This window comes from Festucalex cinctus, chromosome 2 (assembly GCF_051991245.1).
Source record: "Festucalex cinctus isolate MCC-2025b chromosome 2, RoL_Fcin_1.0, whole genome shotgun sequence".
Lineage (NCBI taxonomy): Eukaryota > Metazoa > Chordata > Actinopteri > Syngnathiformes > Syngnathidae > Festucalex > Festucalex cinctus.
In genome coordinates, this window is record NC_135412.1 from 16,390,196 (window position 1) to 16,402,929 (window position 12,734).

Below are 12,734 nucleotides of genomic sequence, written 5' to 3' on the forward strand. Positions count from 1 at the left end.
CATGTTGCTGCTGTCCATTTTTTTGTGTTTCCCCCTTATGAGAGTTTTTTTTTTTTTTTTTTACACGTTGCGGCATCATCTTTGTAGCTTGGGAAAAAAAGTTGCAAACCTAGTAAATAAGGAGTACCACCAAGTACAGGTATCTGATTTCAAATCTAGGAAGTAAAAGTAAAAAGTTGTCAGAAAAAAATACTCACGTACAGATGAAAAGTAAAACTACAGTAACTTTATGTTGTCATCACTGCCAATGATCATAAATTCATACTCAGCCAGACAGCTTTTTTTGGTTGGTGTTTTAATTATATTCAGTGATTCGACATGGTTTACACAACTATAAAAATAACAAAGACACATAATAATAAATCCCAACAGAAGCGATTGTCCTCATCAGTCTGTGTACTGTGCTCTGTCATTCATCCCACAGAATGTTTTTGTCTTTGTGGCAGGCCTGAATAGGTCCACATTTGTGACCGTCCACTTACGACTTCTTTTCAAAGAAACCTGAGAAAGACAATGGAGCGTTCAACACAAGTTCACTTCTGTCAATTTGTTGAATTCTAAATAAGCACAATATAGTTTTTGAAAAAAAAAAGACAAAAAAAACAAACCAAAACAATAAAAAGTGTCACCAAATTTGTGGTAGCGGACCTTCATCCCTGCTGAGCAGCTGCAGGTTGCGTCCTTCCTCCTGAACCTGCAGCTGAAGAACTTGCTGGAGCAGCTCCTGCCTCAGCGTCTCCTGCACCAGTCCCATCCTCTTCAGCTTGTCGGCGTTGAGACGCAGCAGCGCCCGGCCTCCGCGTGCCAACGGTTACAAATCACTTTTGGGTTGCAGCAAATTGCGTTCCTGACGGCGCCGACTGCGTACCTGTGATGGCGTGATGCGAGAAGGCCTCCACGTAGGCCAGGTAGTTGTGAGGGCAGTGCTTCTTCAGCCATTTGCAGACGTCTTGCTGCGTCCACAGCACCACGGGGCGGACCAAGCTGGGCTGCGCCGGGCTGGTGTTGTAGATGCTGTAATTGTCGCTGGAACGATACTGCGGGCGGGGACGCCGCGCAAAACACAGTCAATGACACAAAACTCAAGGCTGATAGCATAGATGTGGCCAGTCATATCATTTGAATTTGCACGTTTAAAGTCCTTTTCTCATTCACTCTTCTGCCATCTCTCCATGACGCGTGCAAACTCACGGCAGACAATGGCGCTCGGCCCACACGCTAACTGTAAAGCCATTTGATCTATTTGCATTTTTTTTTTATCTGTGGAACCAATCCGCAGCTATTGCTCTTTGGATTTGTGCTCTTTTTGAAACACCCGATTAGGCTGTGAAAGCAAAGGTTAATAGGAAAGTAGTAATTAGTGACAAGGAAGTATGTTGAAGTGATTTTTGCTCTGACTGTATGGCTATGAAGGATTATTTTTACTCTTGATGTTTCACTTTCCCAAAAAGAAAATATTGAAGCTTTTGGTGGTTGATTTGAAGCATCATATTTACTACGTTTACATGCAGTCAATAACCCTTTCAAACTCCAAATATTGGCAATATTCGTGTTTTGTAAGGCTATGTAAACATTCTCAAAAAACAAAATGTGCTCTTATTCAGGTTATTAAATCATTTTTTCCCAAAAATGTGTAATACGTTCTATTTTAAATGTTTTAGTTGTCCCAAAGACATATTTATGTTCATGTTTTTTATGCTAGAGCATACAGAAGGCTTTGATGAAGCCTCTCAACTGCAAAGAACGGTTCAAGAAATGGTAGTTATTACACAAACGGCCAGCAGGTGGTGGCAGAGCAAAGAAGATCAACCAGGGCCATGTTGAAAAAAAGCTCAATTGCTCAGAATTCTAAATAGATTTGTGAATAATGATGAAACGTATCTATATCCTAATGCTAATTGCTGCAAAATGGAAACAGATAGAAAGAAAAAAGAAGAAGAAAACTAATCTTTCTTTTGATAGGTTCCATGTTTTTATAGCAATAGAACACAATATTCTGTGGGCCTTGCAAAATCACTCAAAATCCAGTAAAACTGGAACTGAAAATGGGTTACCTCTTTTCTACATCATGAGTGTGGTGAATGACATGAAAAAAATGTCTTTTATCAATTGTTGAAGATAAAAAGTGGAAATGATGATTAAATATATTATATGATGATTACCGTCATTACGCTGTCCGTTCGTCGCAGTTTAGAAAGTTTAGAAGTATGGCAGTAACTATCTACTCACAAGTAATGTAAAGTAGTTACTCTGAATCTTTCAGAAACTCGAATTTTAACCTTAACCCTAGTATGGAAACGTAGTAATTAAATCTGGTGCCAACTTCAAGCCGAGATACATACACAGACATGATTTCAGTGTATGTTACACCCCTAAAAGAAACGTTTATGTGGTTTAACCATGCTAAGCATCCCTCCTGAGGGCATCCAAAACTACGATGAAAACAAGTGTGACAGCCGTGCGCCACGTGATATTGTGCATCCAATGGGATTGAAGGGAGCCAACAACTGCATTATCAGACAGTTTGCTGCAGCAGCCAGCAGCTTTCTGACTGTTGAAGACAGCAACAACGCCACCTCAGATAACGGGCTGAGACGGTCCATTTCAACTGGACACAAGGGCTGAATGTGTAACATTTTGTCTCCCAATCAATAATGACGCACAAGCAAGCAAATATCTCACCAGTGCTGCTATGTAGAGCGAGTGGTACGGCCCGTGCTACTTTGGAGACGCAGCCAACCAGCCCGCAGGGAACATAACGTCCTCCATTCTGTGTTCACAAAGAGGCCGCGTGTAATGACCCACTGCTGCATTGTCAACATTTTTTTGTCCTTTCAAATCTTCTGCCTCTTTTACAAAGGGATGCAGTGGAGGATCAATAATACCATCAGAACTTACAGTATTCTACCAACGCATATTTTCAGAAATGTACAAGATGACGTTTCAGTTATAACAGCTTGTCAGGGTTTGCTTCTCCTGGTTTGTAGCCTGACAGGATGTTAAATCAATCTCGTTTCTCTCCAAGGTGTGCAGCAGAATCCACACCAGAAAGTGTTACTATTGCTGCATTCGAGGATGGTCGGAAGTCGGACTTTTCCGAGTTCAAACTAGGAGGTGTGCAACGGACTTGCGAAGTCCGGAGGAAAAAAAAAGTACCCTGATTTCACCGCCGGACCACAAGTGACGTCACTCTACAATGGCAACCACAGACTGTGAATGGTAAAACAATTTCCTCGTGTATAAAACTAGATAGCTTTTTTTCATTCATAAATATTTGACATAACGTCAACGTAACACAACGTACGTGAGAGTATGCCGCTATCTCCCTTGCATGAAATTATACGGTGAATTACTGAACTGTATGGAATGTTTATGAAATAAAATAAAAACAATAAATGAAGCAAAATTGCAAGAAAGTAAGTTTGCTGGAGGTCAAAATGAGTTTTAAAGACCAAAATATTTTTTTTTTTTATCACTATCTGCCATTTTGGTTGTTTACTTTCGCCTCGAATGCTTTCAGGTCGGAACTGGGAAAAACCAACTCGGATATATCCTCGAATGCAGCAAGTATGTATGATGGCATCATCATATTAATAGGTATACATTTGGATTTCATTCTGGATTTCACTCAGGACTTGGCAGTAACTATCTACTCACAAGTATGTGAGTTTTTCATTTTAGTTAGATTGTATTTTGTTTTGAGTTTTAGTTGATTATTATTATTATTAAATGTGTATTACTTGGGCGCAATATTCAAAAAACACCATGGGAGTGACATCATCTTCATCATCATCAAGGTACTTTTCTATTGGCTGCTGCTTGATGATGTCACTTCAGTGTGACACATTTTCGAACGTCCTTATTCTGGTTAATTTCAAAATAAATCTACTTAAAATCAAATTTAAAATCATCCCCAAAGGCTTACTAAAGATGAAAATAAAGGACATTTTACAGTTAGTTTTCATTTTTTAAGAAGCATTTTCGTTTTTATTTTATTTTGTTAAAGAAATTGTTTTTTGACAAGTGAAAGTGGGAGGTGATGACCCCCGTGCAGTGTACCTGACGGGCGTCCGCGCCCGGCCGCTGCAGCAGCTTGACTGCCCGGCCTCCCGCCGACTTGTGTCCTCGGCCGTCGTGCCAGGTGAGGTTGCCACCCGTTCGTGCGCTCAGCTGCTCTTTAATGTCATCGGGCAGGTCTCGGTACTCCACGGCTGGCCGGCAGAAACTAAAACTGGACGCCGCTGTGGAGAGGAAAGATCACGAAAATCAATCAACATGGGATACAGCCCTGTTGTCACTGTGCGGTGATGTCATCGAGAACGACGTGCTCGTACCCGCTCAGATGAAAACAACAGAGCGGCCACGAGGCAGAATTTGGGCTTGGGATGTTTGAAACTTTGCAGAGCGGTGAAAAAATGTGCAAGTTTGTTTAGGGCCAGAGGGGGTCTTGCAGGCATACTTCCAAGCCCGCTCAACAGCAGGCGGTTGAGCAACGCGGGCTAATTAAAGAACGTGCGGTAAGACAGTAAACATGCTTCTCTTGGCACGCAATAAGTAATTCAGCAATGAAGCAACCCTTCATTACTGATTTATGCGTTTGGAGCACAGCACGCAGATGTGTTTGCGTGTAACATCTTGAGTTGACTAAAAAGAATTTGTAAAGAGGACAGGACAGTCTGTCAGAAGGGACTGGCGTTATGCTACAAAACAGGGAGGGGTGTGCGGACTTTTATCTTCGGGAGATGCATGCAGAAAAAATGAAGGCAAGAACAGTCTTATCTTTTCAGTTTTCATCTATTCATTGGTGCAGGTAAATGTATGCTAAGCAATTCTATGTTTTTGTTTATGGCATGTTATACAGTAGCGCCTTGAGCTATGAGTGACCTGACTCGCAAGATTTTCAAGGAACCAGCCATTGATTTTTTTTGTTTTGACTTGCACACATATTGACAGACAATAGAACAATATTCAGATAATGTATATATTCTTGATCCTCAGCGAAGAGCGACAAACACTACTGCAGCTTACAAAGTAGTAGTTTTGACCATCGTCATGTACAGTAGGGCTGCACAATATATAAAAAAACTATCGATATTGTGATAGTAGCCCATGCAATATGCATATCGCAAAGAATTGCATTAAGTTTCATCAGGAATTTTATGCTTTTATCTGAAATTAACCACTCAGCCGCCAACTAAAATATGCACCGCCATCCAATAGTTGAACATTATCGAGATATAATTACAATTAATTAATATATTGAGTTTACTTATTTTTGCTGCATGTAAAATGAAATTCTTTCATTAGATCATAAAAATGTCATTTTCTTAGGTACGTTAAATATCGCAATAATATCGATATCGCTATATTCAACAACTATATGGCATATCGCATGATTTTACAATATTGTGCAGCCCTAATGTACAATATGTTTGTTATTAGACTGCCCCCAGGTGGCCAAAGTGTTCATACTGAAAGGAGCAGCACAAAGGCCATTGATTTGAAGCAAAAAATGTGTTGAATTCTTTACATTCCATTTAATGATGGTAGATTTTTTATAAAGCATAACATTATAGAAGTGTTAGTTTCCTCATAAAAAATAAAAAATGAAGTTGACGTTTTTGAGGGGCTGGGGGGGGGGTTGCAGATTAATGGCATTCCTATTCATTTCAATGGGGAACTATGATTTGCATTTGGAATTTTGAGTGTTTTGAGTTACATGCATGGTAATGGAATCAATTAAACTCATAATTGAAGGTGCCAATGTATTTCTTTTGAAATCCAGCTACATCACAGCTTTCTGTTTACATGTAAATCGTTTTTAGGATTTCTTTTTGGATTTCGAAATGGCACCATTTCTGTTGTAAAAATAGTTAGCATTAAATTAATTGGTGGACTTACCTACAGGCAAAACTACGTTAGTTATTCAAAATGCACAAAGTGTAATTCTCTTTGCTTTGCTTAGTGTATTTGACAGTAAATTCACCTGGCAGTGGCAAGAAGCATCTTGAAGCCTCTTTTTTAAAGGATTGTTGTACAATCTGGCAAACCAATGACAAGTTGAAAAACCTCGTATCTCAAGGTGCCACTGTAAATAGTTTTTATAATAAAATGTGTGTATGTTAGGGGAAAAAAAGCATGTTAATAATAAGTCCTACAAAAGTTAAAGTGTGGCTTTTTTTTTTTTAGATTTCCTAGTTAGAGTTAATGTAGTGGGAAGTTTCTTCAAACAAACCCATCGTTGCAGCTTTCAGTGCCGAATGAAGGAAAGCAAGGGGCCTACCGTCAACAGCCATGGTGCTTCCACACTGCGTGGATTTAACGGAGGTCGCGCATGGTCTCGGACAACAGCAGAGACGCTGTCTGGCATCCTCTCAGCATCATCTACCCAACGAGTCAACCAACGAAGCTCTTTCCAAAGCAGCTCGTGGTGACGCGCATTGGCCGCTTTCACTGACTGGCTCACGCCATGACGCGCATGCCAGCGCGCGCGTGTGTGTGAGAATGGGACGTGCGGCTCTTTCTCAAGAGCACGCAGGAGTTAAAGTGCAGCCTCGGGCCTGTAATTAAAGCAACCAGCGAAGACTGACAAACAAGCTCATGAAAAGCGACTGGAGATTTGCGCGAGCCTGTGGGCCCTCTGTCATAATGGAAGATAAAAGAAGTGGCACGCCGTCACATGTGAGAGAAAATCCATCCACGCGTTTGTATGGTTTTCACTTGCACACTCCACACAGGAATGATTTTACTATTGAAAAGCAAAATCAAAAGTCTATCTTTCAAGACAATAATTTTTAGAGTCTATCTTCTGTTATTCGCTGAAAAACTTGTCTTTTCACCATTCTTGTGCACTTTCTGAAATACCCTAAAATGCCACAAGATGGTGCCAAAGCAATATACACGTGCTACATGCACTTTGGCGTCATCTGGTGGCATATGGGTGTAAAGGAACTTGACTGAGCGTGGAGGAAGTCGTGAAAGAGTTGTTTGGTGCATTTTGTCTCCATAAAATCATCTATAAGCCGTTTCTTTTTAAGGGTAACTTTGAATTTGAAATGACAAACTGTTTTGGTATCACACCAACTGTACACTATTAGACAATTTTATACCTTTTGGGGTGCATCAAATCTTGAGTTTTCACTATTCACAAAATTACGCTATGAATATTATACATATCGATTGTAATCTTGCAATTTCTATTACATTTGATGGTCAGCTAGCTGTGCGACGGTGCGGATAAATAATGAGCAGCAGCATTGTCAGTTTCTCGCAATTACCACAGGGGGCAGTATTAGTCTGTCAGCAGTCAACGTACAGCAGGGATTATCAGACTTTTTGGATCAAGGGGAGAAATGTTACCAAGGACAAGCTCATCATGCTAATGCAAATTAACTGCCCTATGTTTATATCAATTCAAAATGGGTTTTTTTAAATTATGTTTATATTTTAGTTTGCCTATTTTCAAGAAAAATCCTGAAATGTTATGAGAATGAAGTAGATTTTTTTTTCTTTTTCTTTTTTTTTTAGGTGGGCGGGTGATAAGTTGTCATCTTTACAAGGACAAAACGATTTGTTCTTAAAAAAGATACTATTTGTGCAGGGATGTTATATCTATGTTATCATCAGTCATTGGCGTGTTTTATTACTACGGTGGTCCCTATGCATGTAGGAATACATTTTTTTAAAAACCTATGACATGTATTAGCTGCAGTCCATTTGAGAACCACCAATATATAGCACAAGTCTTCTGACATATATCTAACTCTCAAAATACTTTTGTCCACATAATGTATCTTAACATGAACATTTTGATTATACACATTATAACGCAGTATCTATTTCTATATTTGTTACAAAAGAATAAAATCGAATATTGAAGCGATTTGAAAGGATTGAGCAGAAGAATTCTTCAAGAGACATCAGTCAATGTGTGCGTGTGTGCGCGCGCATGTTGTCCAGATGTGCATACACGAGCTGGAGCCTGGCAACCGCAAACATTCTGCTCCTTTTGGTGAATGTGTGAAGTGTCCCTTTGACCTCTGACTCCACATGTGGCCTCCAAATGAGGTTTCCTCAGGACGTGTTTGTCTCTGTTGTGATACTAATGCCTCAGAAAGAGCTAATCATTTTCAAGAAAGCATAAAACCCCCCCACTAAATTAATGTTTTTTTTAAACAATACAATAAATTGTAGTGCTCCAGCCCGGGAGCGCAAGTCCAGATTTATGCAGTGATGACCAATTACTCTTGTTTGTTCTTTTGCATGACTGTGAACATACAAGAGTGGCTATTGATTACTCAACACAAACGGCACCACAAGGTCAACAAGAACATCCTTCCAAACAGACATTTCAGACAAAAATCACAGCTGGATGGGCTAAAAATCGGATTTTAGCTAACAGTCTGAACAAGGCCTTTGAGGATGAGCCACAGACTTTGAGAGCGCAGATTTTGAATCATTTCAATTAGGGATGGGCGAGTACCGATACCATGTATCAGTATCAGGCCGATACCATGTATCGGTATCGGGCCGATACCATGTATCGGTATCGGGCCGATACCAGCCTTTTTTCAAGTACTCGAGTACTCGTGACGCAGACGAGTATAAGCGACCGATGGCAGAGTGGGAAGACGTTAAGTGAGTCCTCCTTGCCTAAAACTGGCGCTAGCTTGCAGCAGTTTTTCACCAAAACTTCACCGGTTTAGAAATACTTCAAAATTGTGAATTTTAAACTAAAAGAGCATTTTTGTGTTTTATTTTGAGCGTTAAGACTATTGAAGAGTGACTGTGCTGGTTTTTTTTTGTCAAAATTAAAGGAAATATATTTGTTTAAAAAATATAATTTTAGTGATTTTTTTTTATTTGTCAAAATGTACTACTGGTATCGGCAGTTGGTATCGGTATCGGTGAGTACTGAGGGTCTGAGTATCGGTATCGGTCTGGAAAAAAGTGGTATCGAACATCCCTAATTTCAACGTTCATTTTATAAATTTGGTTATAGTTTTCAACATTCAAATTTGACAAGGTTGTTAGCAACACTTCTCTCTGGTGTTTAAAATATCAAGATCATTTATTTTCACTTTGCAGTGATTTTAAAGGGATACTTGACTCATTGAGCAATTTTCAGCAGTGAAAAGTTCATATTTTGTCCAGAATGAATTTGAAAACTTCATTATTTTTCATGTACAATTAGTCATTTTAAAAAGTATTTTTTCTACTTGCTGTCGACTGATGATGACATCACCACGACCCATCATGCTTCAGTTTACTGACCAAACCCAGACAGCAGGTGAGCCATGATTGGTCGTTACCGACTTCCTCAGCACAGGTGATGTCATCATCATTCGACAGCAAGTAGAAAAATTACTTTTTAAAAGGTATTAAGTGTACATGAAAAATAATGAAGCGATCAAATTCATTCTGGACAAAATATTAACTTTTCACTGCTGAAAATTGTTCAATGAGCCTAGTATCCCTTTAAGAATCAAGTTGAAGATGCCCTCAAATGGTGCTCTACTGGAAACAAACATTATTTATTACGTCATCAAGTCAAAATGACACCCAAAGACACGCAGTGTGTGAACACGCTGCCTTGTCTTCAAAACACACATCAAGAGATTAACAGACTGGTTGTGAATGTGGACAGCCAGTGTTAAAATTAAATCGGCACAGAGAAAATGAGAAAAGGCTCCTCAAAGTCAACAGACTCATTCATCGTCATTAGTGCATGCTTGATTGATTGTGAGTGAGAGAGAAAAGGCAATGTGTGGAGTCTCTCCTTTTTTCCAAACAGAGGGGTGAGGCCTCACCCTGTTTCACGGGCGAGCGGCCTTCGCCTGACGTCAGCCATAAGTCTTGCGCGCGGAACGCCGGGGCAGGCCGCAACAGCCGCGAGTGTGTGATGCCATTCAGGCACAAGTCAGGGTGGAGTCGCCAGCCGGCGGCCGACAGAAGAAAGCGGCGCTTGTTCCACCCTAGCAGAACGTGGCAGCGCGGATGCAACATGTTTCACATCGTACAACGGGAGCTTGTTTACAAATGGAGAAGAAAAAAGGTGTGTCCTGGGAAAAAGGAGTGTGCGCTAAAAATAAAGCCACACACCCTAAGTGTCGACATAGGACACGGTGTTACCGGGTAAATGAGGTGGGTCGGGGAACAAACAGGAAACAGGAAATGGGCTTTAAAATAAAATTAAAAAGTTAGTCAAGACTAAGAGATATCAGCAAAATAATAGCTGCACTTGTTCAAAATTCTTTTCTAGCAAGTCTCTATATCAGGGGTGTCAAACGCATATTAGCATAGGGGCTGCATGGAGGACAGTATATTACTAAGTGGGCCGAATCGGTAAAATAATGGTATATAATTTAAAAACGATTGCCATCAGTTATATGCAGATTTTTGCAGTTTTTGGGCCCGCCCTAAATTACGGAGCTCAAGTGTAATCTACTGTATTGTTTCAAAAAATAACACAAATGCAAATGAAACGCGGCAACACTTTGCCTGTATAAGTTCCGGACATGTTAAATCTACCTGTTTTGCATATACATAGTTCCCAGAATGCATTGTGTGGCACAGTTAATTAAGTTATAGGACCAGTAATTGAATTTGTGCCATATTTAACATGTTTATGTTGGTCTATGATTAAAAGATTTTTTATTTTTTATTTTTTATTTTTTTTAATAAAGCATAACTTTAAGTTGTGTGTAAAATAATGACTTCCAGGGCGATTTCATGTCCGCGGTCATCTGAAGATTGCTTGTGAAATTACAAATTTATATATTTAATTGTGGCTGGCTGATTAATTGGTCCAACATCACTTTTTTTTTTTTTTTTTTTTTTTTACTTTACAAAATCGTCTCGCGGGCCGGATTAAACCCCTTTGTGGGCCTGATCGCCCGCTAGCCTTATGTTTGACACCCCTGCTCTATATGTTCTTTAAAAAATAAAATAAAATTACCATCAATATTGATGTCGACCTTCAACTCGGCCTATACACTATGTTAATCCTAAGAGAATTATAAAATGACTGTAATATTGTTGACCTTTCTCAAACATGTTGACATTGATAACTCAACCGAAAAATAAAGCCCAATAAAATGTTTAATCCATGTAACGCGAAAAGAAATATGTAATACATAGTGTGTACCAGAGAAAAATGTTAACGCTACCAAATTTAAATTCGATCCATCCATCCATTTTCTTAACCGCTTGGTCCTCACAAGGATCGCGGGGGTGCTGGAGCCTATCCCAGCTGGCTTCGGACAGTAGGCGGGGTACACCCTGAACTGGTTGGCAGGCAAATTATTTAAAAAAAACAAAAAACAAAAAAAAAACCCCGCCAAGTACCCGGTACTTTTCTTTTTGGACTAAGTCGCACTTTTTTTTCTAGAGTTTGGCTAGTCATGTGATTTAAATTCTGGTGTGACTTGTATAATATTGTATTAAATTTAGAGGTCGGACCTTTACCCCAAATCCTTGTCCTCTGATCGTGTTGTCAGCCAATGGGTTCCGGTTGGATTCGAGCTGTTCTTGGGTTTTGTCAAATAAAATTTCCCCAAAAACATTCGACTTAAACTCCGGAGCAAATTATAGAAGATTTTTCTTCTTTGACACACCACAAAAAAAAAAAAAAAAAAGAAATCTGAAAAGGTGAACACTATATCTACAAAATCGAGTACTACAGAGCTCTCAGTCTTCGCACGTTTTCAGCAGTTATCTTCAAGCATCTAGAATGTATTTGGAAACAAACCTCTGAATTCACTTAACAGTGTCTTTAAACTTTATCTTTGCTATCGTTATTTAAACCTCAAATTTATTACCTAAGAGTTCAAGACAGCAAGACTGATTGCGACTGTTGCATTACATTTATCAAAATTACTAGTGAAAATGTCCAAAAGGGCAGCTTATCTTTCAAATAAAGAGCAAAGAGCTCATTCATTCCACTAGACAAAGACTGGCCTCATGATGTGAAGGCTCAGGGGCACGGCACTCGCACGTGTGGCTGTTACACGGAAGTGTTTGCGATTATTTGTTTCAGGCCATGGAGGTTTACTGTTAGGTTCACTTTCAGACCCTGACAATGTGCATGGACATGTCAAGTCAAAGATTACAAGATGTCAGGAAGATTTGAATGCCGGATACTGCCACCAGTTCTTAATTTTAAAGGGATACTTGACTCACTGAACAATTTTCAGCAGTTAAAAGTTACTATTTTGTCCAGAATGAATTTGATAACTTCATTATTTTTCATGTACAATTAATACCTTTAAAAAGTAATTTTTATACTTGCTGTCGACTGATGATGAAATCATCTATGCTGAGGACGTAGGTAATGGCCAATCATGGCTCACCTGTTTTCTGGGTTTGGTCAGTAAACTGAGCCATATTTGGTCGTTATCTACTTCCTCAGCACAGGTGATGTAATTATCAGTCAACATGCAAGTAGAAAAATTAAATTTTAAAAGGTACTAATAGTACATGAAAATAATGAAGCTACCACATTAATTATAGACAAAATATTAACGTTTTACTGCTGAAAATGACTCAATGAGTCAAGTATCCCTTTAATGGTTCATATAATTTTTCTACAAGTCCAATGGACATTTTTGGATTGTTCTCAATAAAGACAGGAGATAAAAAAAAAAAAAAAGTAATGTTGTTTTAGACTAAGTGATTATGTGTCAATACACTTGAAGTTGATGAAGATCAGATCATATTTTTGACAAATTTATTCT

The 12,734-nt window shown here is 39.2% G+C and overlaps 1 protein-coding gene across 12 annotated transcripts in view; it reads right to left on the reverse strand.

Moving 5' to 3' along the window:
* Positions 1–59: 59 nt before the first annotated feature.
* samd10a (sterile alpha motif domain containing 10a) overlaps positions 60–12,734 on the reverse strand; it is a 37,018-nt gene continuing 24,343 nt past the window's right edge. For 7 of the 12 annotated variants that reach the window (XM_077513323.1, XM_077513324.1, XM_077513328.1 and 4 more), the window contains exons 6-10: positions 4,060–4,241; positions 2,683–2,770; positions 869–1,037; positions 649–795; positions 60–501 (exon numbers count right to left, since the gene is read on the reverse strand). In XM_077513323.1, the coding sequence (XP_077369449.1) occupies positions 651–795; positions 869–1,037; positions 2,683–2,770; positions 4,060–4,241 (584 nt within the window). In that variant the 3' untranslated portion in view covers positions 60–501; positions 649–650. Of the gene's footprint in view, positions 502–648; positions 1,038–2,682; positions 2,771–4,059; positions 4,242–6,283; positions 8,372–12,734 lie in introns of those variants that run through there. The other 5 variants (XM_077513329.1, XM_077513332.1, XM_077513331.1 and 2 more) reach the window with 5 other exon arrangements.